Raw genomic sequence first — 9,496 nt, 5'->3', positions numbered from 1 at the left:
GCGCCCGGCCACCTCCCAGGACCCGGCCACCTCCCAGCGCCCAGCTATCTCCCAGCGCCCGGCCACCTCCCAGTGCTCGAGGGGCAGCTGTGTTCACGTCACATCACACACTCTGCAATAAGCATCTTTGGGTGGTTTTGTTTCCTTCTGTTGAATTAGTGCCTTAGGATGCACTCCAAGAATGGGATTACCTCCAAATCCTCCAACCAATTTAAAATGCAAGCATTTGTTTTACCAGAATCCTGTTACCATGCAATGCTTTTTGGTTACCCCTCTGCCCCAACTTAGTCAGCAACAAGCAGGTGGAGACCAGAGGCCAGAAAGTGCCAGGCAACAGGGCTGGAAGTTGCCTGAAATCCATGCCATTCAATGTGCTTGACAATTCACTTGGGGCTGAACTCGTATTCTCTTGTGGCCACAGGAAAGCGGGGGAAGGACCCGAAGTAAAGGCAGAAACAAGCGCAGCGGAGTGTAAGGCTGGGCTCCGCACGGCCTGGAGCCCGGCATTCCTGGCTCAACATCTCAATACAGTTCATTGATTCTGCTCCCTGGTGACACTAAGAAATGATCAGCATATCACTGGTGAAAGGGGTGGAGAAGGAGTAAGTGGAACATTCTACACACATACACCTAAAAAACCTGAAAAAGAAAGTTTTCACAGAATATAAGGACAAAAAGTCTCCTGCCTAAACTACTTAAGGGAGAAATAAAACCAATTCGACACAATCTCTTCCGGGAAACAGAAGAGGACGGAACACTCCCTAATGCATTCTGTGAAGCCAGCATTACCCTAATACCAAAACCAGACAAAGACTTTACCACAAAACTACAGATCAACTTCCCACATTAATGCCGACACAAAAATCCCCAATAAAAGAAATATTAGCAGATTGAATCATGGTCAGTCGAGGCTGGTTCAGCATCCAGGAGTCAATTAGCATGATTCATACCAACAGGCTAAATAAGGAAAGCATACGCTCCTATCAACAGATGCAGAAAAGCATTACACAGACTTTAATAACCATTAATGAAAAAGCTCTAAAATCTCTAGAAATAGAAGGGAATTTACTTTACATAATACAGAACAGACACCAAAACCCACAAGTGGACGTCATACTTAGTGGTGAGGAACGGAAAACTTTCCTCTAAGGTCAGGAGAAGGGACAGGCAGGCGGTCCTCTCCCCTCTCCTACTCGACCCTGTGCTGAGCGTCCTTGCCGGTGCCACGCGGCTGGAGAGACCCTGAAGGCACACAGGCTGGCAAGGAAGAACCGAATGTCTTCACGTGCTGACGCATGACTGTCTATGGGCAGCACGGCCCCGGTGGGCACGCGCTCGCCAGAACGCATCAGCCCTGGAAGGACACGCGCTCGGCCCTTCGCAGTCCCAGCAGTGATGCCGCGAGCCTGCCTCACCTGTGTCACGCGATGGGCTGAAACTCCTCCGTGTTACACCGGTCGAAGGGGAATGCTTGCTAACTTTTGGGGAACAGAGTAGTGCTTTCACTTTTAAAAAATCTCATCCTTACTCATATGCTACACCCAGAAACCTGTATTTAGCTGCATGTACACATATAAGTGAGCACTTTTCTGACTCAAAAGCTTGGGATGGGTATTGCTGTCCATTCTGATGGGATGCATTTTAAAAGTGTCAGGAGTAATTATATTATTTTCCAATCCACATCAAGATAGTGAATAAAAAATTAATAACATAGGAAGTTTCTATTCTGTTGATGACAGGAACTGGTGAAATTGCTCACAAACATCCCTAAATGCTTCTGAGATTACTCATGCTGTCAGCAGCTCCTCACAGGCCTCGGAAAATGGAATTTATGACTCTGACAATTAGGCCAACGCAATGACAGCCCTGGGGCTGTCAGTGTCAGCTGTGCCTCATGGCTTTGATTTTACTGCATCTCATGCATTGAAAGGTCGCTGGTTCAATTCCCAGTCAGGGCACATGCCCAGGTTGCCGGTTCAGTCCCTAGTCAGGCACGCACGTACGGGAGGCAACCAATTGATGTTTCTCTTTCTCGCTCCCTTCCTCTTTCTCTAAAAAACCAATACAAACATATTTACAAAAGGACTTAAAAAAGCCTCTCTAAATCATACGTGGTCTGACCAACTGGATAATTTTGTATTAGAGATCATGAGTAACACATCTTCAACAAATGTATTTCTATGTTCTGTAAGAAACTGTTAGTAGACGACATAAAGTTCTTCCTCACATAATTAGACTGAAATATAACAAGGATACAAAATAGGATACTTACCAGGCTGGGCTTAATGCCGACACTTTCGGCTGCTTCAAATGCCAACAAGAGATTCCTTTTCTAAGGTGAAAAGACAGAGAAACTGGAATTATCAACTAAAAACATACAGCTTTTGCTAAGACCACCATTGACACTCCCATATAAAAAACCCGTAAGTCACTTAAAAATTTAAGCCAAATATACAAACAATGGTCTCAGTATAAGAAAAAAATTGTCAGGTTATAAATGTCACTAAAAATGACATTACTGACTCCTGACTATCAGATACATTTTTATTAATTCTGTTATTTTTTACTTTGTCTAGATACAAGGCATATACTTCTGCTGTGTGTCAACAGTTGTTTGCTGAATCGTGGTGCTATATTAAAACTATCGAAGTCATGTGTACACACAGTTACATATAACCAAGTGGGAAAGCTGCTCTTCCCCCGTCCTGGGTCCCGGGTCCCGGGGAGAGCCTCTCTGATGCCTGTCCCTGGTTCTTCGGCGACACCTCCACAGCTCGGCGACACCCTCACACACTGTTCCTTGATTTCTAAAATAACACCTCCTCCCGGAATAAGTGAGGACTCAGGTGTCATGCACCTCTCTCTTTTGTTCCTTATAGCCACATGGCTACTTTTCATTCTTTTATGAGTTATGTTTGTGACTTTAAATAATACCCTTATATCTCCATTTCTTATTCCATCAATTATGGACAGCACTTCCTCACTCCACTGTATACAATGAGGAAGTTCCTTCATCTTGTCAGGTTTTACTTTTTAAATTATTGAAACTGATAACACTCAGTTCCTTTTTTATAACCACATTTAAGCCTTCTCTCCTCTCTTAATAGGATAATTCTAAAAACCAGAACCAACCAACAGCACTGACCAAGCAGTGCACCCCAACTGCACTTCCTTCTCGACAGTCCGTCATGGTGCCGTGTCACTAACGCATTTCCCACAAAGGGTTCTCCTGTGACCCAGCCCTGTCACCACCCTGTGAATCTTCAGGCTGGAGTCGTTCAGAACCCCATGCCACTTCCGCACAATCCCTGGCAAGGCGTACTCTGGCTTCCTTCTGAAGAAGGGAGTGGGACAGGCACCTTTTCTAGAAACATTCACGTAGGAACAGTTCTCTCTGTACCCTCACACGTGGTCAATAACGAGGGTGAAATAATTTTCCTGGAATTTTAAAGGTCCTGCTCCATAATAATTTCCCCCTAATTTGTTGCTTCTTTGTGAGATTCTTTCTGGTTGTTCCTGATGTTTCTTCATCTGGATACATTTAAGAATCACTGGGTCATGCGTCCCCCCTCCATCATTTATCTGAAAGTCATTAGGATTACATTTAATGACGTTAGTAAAGTAAGTGTAATCGGGAGGCAAGTGTTTCTGTACATATTCATGTTTTATGTTCCAGTAGCCTTTGCAATTTTACCCATTTAGACTTTGTACATGTTCCGTGCCCACGGCCTGCACCCGCTGCCCTGCCCGCACATCTGGTGCCTGGAGAGTGAGGCTCCAGCGCTGGGTGCCAGGCCCAGGGAGCCCGTTCCTCCCCCGCGGCCGGGGGTTTGCCAAGCTGGTCACCTGCAGTCGGCAGGCCCAAGCGCCAGCGCTCTTCCTCCAAATGAAGGGCAGTGAATGGGCATGAACCGGGCGCCTGCCACGTTTCCACACACGCTCCGAGCTGTGGAGAGAGGAGCAGCCAGTGGGCTCCTGGCTCGCTCTAACTCTGCCGGACTGCGGCTGCATTCTCCTGTTCGGGCGCTAATGAGGCCTTGGTCCTTACTTCTAAATTCCTTTTGGTTAGTTTTGGGGAGGAGAGGTTTTGTAAGCCAGATTTAGGCTACCACTAATGCAAACTGCTTTCTAAAATGTTACAGCAATTTCCAATTTCAGCAAAAATGTATGTGCCCACTTCCCCACATCCTCACCTGCCACTGTGACAGGCTAAAAAGAATATTTTATTGTTTTAACTTGCATTCTTTGATCACTAATAAGTCTAAGGAACAGGTGTTTCTAAGCCTGAGGTTTTATACGGGGTCCCCCAAGGCCCCTCTGCCAGGTTCTGATGGACCTGCTGTTGTTTTCTAAGCAGAGAGCAACGAGGAAGAGTGGTTAACGGGAAGCGCCGTCTCAGAACACCGGGGACTGTGCAGTGTGGCACGGAGCATTAGGGAGAGGGGTGACCACGTTACCCTAATTCTCTCCATCAGAGCACTGCCCCGGGCACTGCGGGAGGCCCCCAGGAGAGACCACTGCTGGGGGCACAGAGTATGCCCAGGCAGAAGCGGTGCCCACGGAGGCAGCACAGGGAGCACCGGGCCTGCGCCCACGGAGGCAGCGCAGGGAGCACCGGGCCTGCGCCCACAGAGGCCAGTGCAGGGCGAGAAGAAAGCGCCGCTTCATCAGTCCTGTCCGGGGGACAAGGGCAGGCCTGGAACCTTCCTGTTCTAGGATAGTGCACTCACCTGAAATGATGGGAGAAAGAGTCCCAAGTCCAGAATTTCTCCTCTTCTTACTATTTCATCTCAGACATAAACACACTTTATTCTATCACCTGAGTGTTCAAGTGGAGGTTTCGTCTGCTGACCAACAATATGCGTTTGATTGAAAAACGCCGCACCTTCCACGGCCTACAGCTCTCACCCTGTGACTGTCGACCTCTTCAGTGTGTGGAAGGGGTCCTTGCTAGTTTTACAAGAAATTCCTTCTCATGCACATCGTCTGGCTTGACTGTGTCCGTCGGGGAGGACCAGCTCGCGTTCTGACTTTCTGGGCTATCAATGGCTACACCACACAATTCCTAGGTTTGCCTTTAGTCGGGCGTTACAGCACAGGCCTCTCTTGATGCCCTTTCTGCCATGTTGCTACACCAACCCCCATCTAGGCAGCTACACTTCACTCATCTTAAGGTTGCAGGAGGCCCAGTTGGCGTAGCGCATTGGATGAGCATCAACCTATGAACCAGGACGTCACAGTTAGATTCCCGGTCAGGGCACATGCCCGGGTTGTGGGCTCAATCCCCGGTGGGGGGGAGGGGGGTTGCAGGAGCCAGCCCATCAATGATTCTCTCTCATCAATGATTCTCTCATCATTGATGTTTCTCTCCCTCTCCCTCTCTCTCTGAAATCAATACAAATATATTTTTAAAATGTCAGAGGGGTACATTTCATTCAAATTACCTTGTTCCCTTGGAAACCCAGCTTCAAATCTGCCTCCTTTAGGAAAAGTGTCCCTGGCCGCCCTTCCCCCCAGCCGGATCCCAGAGGCTCACCGTACTCAGTGCACACTGTGGGCTGGATTTGCTTGTTTACACATTATTCCCAGATGTTTTGAAAACATTTATGAGTAACTTTAATACGTTTACGGCAAGCTGGCCGTAAGCAGCCCTCAAGCATGCTCACGACAGCAGGCAGTGGGCAAGTGACCCCACCGGAGTGCAGGTGCGCGGGGCAGGCAGGAGGCAGGAAGCTGCCTTCCTCTGGGAGTGGGGGGTCACCAGGGAACAGCTGAGGCCTGGGAGGCCAATGCTGCTCTGACAGGAGGCTGGGAGCCACAGGCCCCACAAGGGCTCCAGCTGCCTGGAGCGACTCCTCCACCTCCGCACACCTGACAGCAGCGCGGACTCTGGGAGAGGAGGCTGTGCCGGGACCCTGCAGCCGAGCACTGGGCGGTCTGGGAGCCCCACCCCACCCGACCCGTAGGGGGGCGCTGGGGAGACCACACAACCCAGCGCCAGGAAGCGCCTCGTGCGCTCAGAGCACCACGTGCAGCACACACTCGGGCTCCTGGTTTCCCCACAGTCCTCACCGACTGGTGGCAAAGAGCCTGGGGGTGTGGCGCCTGGGACGAGCACCCACACTCTCAGGAAGGCACCGGTGGGTACAGTGTGGTAAGTGCCTAGGCTCACACTCACATCCTCTTAGCGAGGTCTCCCGATCGCTTTGGGTTGTGTTACGCCCATTGTTTACTCAGTTATCTTCGTGACGTCACACGGAAAAGGCAGAGCCTGAAAAATGAGGGGCAGGAGGGGGATGGCGCCGAGGTCGCTGTTGGACGGGGCTTTGCTGTGAGGGCTGCGACCGCCCCGCCTGGTGGTCCCCCCCTGCGCCCTGCAGACACCCTCGCTCACCCCTTCTACCCCGCAGGCTCCTGGATCTGCCCTCCTGCTGCTGACAGACGCTGGGCTTTAGAATCAGAAATGTTATCTGGTCCTCGTCCACAGGCCCCTAAACCCTTGTGATCTCTTATATTGGAGCCATAGGGGTGCCTAGAGCATGTTATAGTGTGTGTTTCGTCTCGGTTCCAAGGCTTCAGAGCGAGGAAGGTGAAAGGGTCTGAGAGCACGTGCGGAGGAGTCCCACGCCCGGTATTGGAATCCTGGTTTCTACTCCACCCCAGTGTGTTCCAGAGAAGCAGGGGGTGATGGGGCTTACCTTCTCCTGACTGCTCAGCTCCTGGTACGGGATGTGGGCAGGCAGGTAGGTGTGGAGGAGCGCGCAGAAGGCCAGGCCGTCGCTCCAGCTGCTGCTGAAGTTGGTGATGTCGATGTTCTGTGGGGAAAGCAGCGTTACTGTCAAACTGCATCACAGAATCTGAACGAGACTGTGCCAGGGTGGCAGCCGTCGCTGGGCTTGCTGTGGGCAAGACAAGACACGACGCAAGTCTGCCGGGAGTGCCTTTAACTTTGGTACCAGAACAGCATGCTGCGGCCCAAATCTGCTCACAGGACAGCATGAGGAAAAGGCTGCAGAACTCACACACCCGGGATTTCTGTCTGCCTCTGGCGGATGGGAGGCCGACCACCTGACTAGCTCTGCACGTCCCAGCGTTGCCAGGGACGTTGCTAGGGACGGGCAACCCCATTATCAATGGCTGGACCAGGACAGCCCCTCAGGGCCGGCCTGGCCGCTCCTACGCCACACTCTCTCCTGCAGCGGGCAGCTTCCAGCAGGACACACGCCAGTGCTCAGCCTCACCCGCTAGCACACCACGCACGGGACCCTGGGGCTCATGGGGCAAGGAGCTCCCTGCAGGACAGGCAGGAGCCCTGGGAATAATGACAAACCCAAGGCCAGCTCCATACGGCAGTCCTCGGGGGTGACGGTTCCCACGGTCCCCCGGGGTTCTGGGAGCCGGGTGCGCCTCCACCTCTAAATCCTCACCCCGGTCACTACTGCTGCTTTCTCCCGACTCTGCTGATCCTAACAGCATTTCTTCCCGGCTCACAAAGCTCGTCCCAAACGAAACGTCAGGTTCCCAGGCCCACAACCTCTTTCCCGCGCAGGCTGAGGTGTCTGGCTGCGTAAAGGCAGGATGCAGCCTGCGCCAGGGCCGGGGAGGGGCACGCAGTCCCGCTGCTCTGAGCACTTCTGCTCCGACCACAGGACTCGGGGACTGGGGGGCTCCTTCCTGCCCTCTCCCCGCAGCCGCTGGGGAGGCAGGGGGCTCTTCCTCCTCAGAACCGCGGGGAGGTAGGCAGCCACACCAGCCACCGAGAGGGGAGGCGGTGATGGCCAGTTTTCTGGAGTGGACCCTGGCTACTTCTCCCCCCAGCTTGAGCCCAATGCAAGCTTCCCGCCCCCAGTCCGCACTGCCCTGGACGGCAACCCATGGTCTGCAGAGGAAGTAGCACTAGAGGGGCAGGTGTGAGGGGAGCAGGCCAGGAGGCCCAATCGCATGGGAGACGTACAGAATTCTCAGTGTGTGTAAGGACGGAAACGTGGTCCAGTGGCCCAGAGGCTGAGCATTGACCTATGAATCAGGAGGTCACGGTTCGATTCCCGGTCAGGGCACATGCTTGGTTGCAGGCTCAATCCCCAGTGTGGGGCAGTGCAGGAGGCAGCCAATCATTGATTCTCTCTCATCACTGATGTTTCTATCTCTCTCTCCCTCTCCCTTCCTCTCTCTAAAATATACACACACACATACACACACACACACATACAGTAGGTCCTCGGGTTACGTCGGAGATCTGTTCCTAGGGCATGACATAACATCATTTTCACCGTAGGTCAGAATCCACCTACATAAGCACCTACGTCACGCACATGGAGCACATACACAGCAGTAATGAAATGAAACAGTAAAAAAAATTTAAAAGAAAGATAACAATTCCTGACCTTTACTTGTGGTAAATAAATAATAACATAAAGCACATATGTACATATGTCAAAATGACAAACTTTTTTTTTATAAATAAATGGGAGATAGCGACAACCACGAAATGACATACTTCAAGTCCGACGTATTCCTGAGGACTGTCTGTATATCTCTCTATATATATGTGTATATATATGTATCTAAAAGGCTAATATGCAAAGTGTTCCCTCGGGAGTTTGACCAGGAGACAGGGAGTTCAATCGCTCACTATGACAGGCACTGACCAACAGGGGGTGGCGCAGGACATGGTGGGCGACCAGTGGTGGCAGCGGGGCGCTGAGTGAGGGAAGGAGAAGGCGGGGAGGCGGGGAACCGCGTGGTGGCGGCACGTGGGCGGCAAGGGAAGGAGGAGGCGGGAGGCAGGGTAACTTGATCGGCCCTGATCGCTGGCCAGGCCTAGGGAACCTACCCATGCATGAATTTTGTGCACCGAGCCTCTAGTATATCTATCTACTTATATAAAAACCCTGAGTGTAACATCAGGACCCGAGGCGCGACCAACCGGAAGGAAGTCAGTCCTGCAGGGGTTGTCTTGGAAATGGCTGCACCCTCCCCCAAGCTGTTTCCTGGAGCTGTTTCTGGTAAGGGCGAGGTTTGAGGCAGGAACCTGCCCTCGGAGCATGGAGGCATATCTTTATAAAGTGTGCCGCGCCAGCACAGCCAAGGGTGAACCTGAGTGGGGGCGGCTGAAAGGCTTAGAAAAGACAGACAAGGGAATGAAAGCTGGGTCTCGGTGGGACGCTGCTTCTCTGAGAGACAGTGACCATGCCCACAGCCGTGTCTTTATTTTATAGCAGATGCCATGAGGCAAAGTAAGGGAGTGACCAAGATGTTTACAACATTCTCCTGGGTTTCAATCCTACTCAACTACATGCACCTGAACTCTATCAAGCCGACATCACTCAGGCACGTGGGGCCATGTGTTTGGACCATAGGTTCAAGCTTACAACTATAGCTGTTGGCTATAATTGTGCTGGGAGGGCCCTGCCCTCCAAGCTGGGACTTGCACGTGGCAATGAGAGGACTGTGCCCTCTCATCAGTCCAAGGCTTGAACCTGTCCAAAACACTGTA

General features: G+C 51.7%; 1 protein-coding gene across 7 annotated transcripts in view; it reads right to left on the bottom strand.

The window, feature by feature from the left end:
* SPECC1 (sperm antigen with calponin homology and coiled-coil domains 1) overlaps positions 1-9,496 on the bottom strand; it is a 229,979-nt gene that overhangs the window by 3,899 nt on the left and 216,584 nt on the right. For all 7 annotated transcript variants that reach the window (XM_014542865.1, XM_014542863.1, XM_014542864.1 and 4 more), the window contains 2 exons: positions 6,699-6,815; positions 2,273-2,332 (listed from right to left, as the gene is read on the bottom strand). In XM_014542865.1, the coding sequence (XP_014398351.1) occupies positions 2,273-2,332; positions 6,699-6,815 (177 nt within the window). The remainder of the gene's footprint in view (positions 1-2,272; positions 2,333-6,698; positions 6,816-9,496) is intronic.

Source organism: Myotis brandtii, unplaced genomic scaffold, assembly GCF_000412655.1.
Source record: "Myotis brandtii unplaced genomic scaffold, ASM41265v1 scaffold314, whole genome shotgun sequence".
NCBI lineage: Eukaryota > Metazoa > Chordata > Mammalia > Chiroptera > Vespertilionidae > Myotis > Myotis brandtii.
This window is presented reverse-complemented; position numbering and strand designations above follow the sequence as displayed.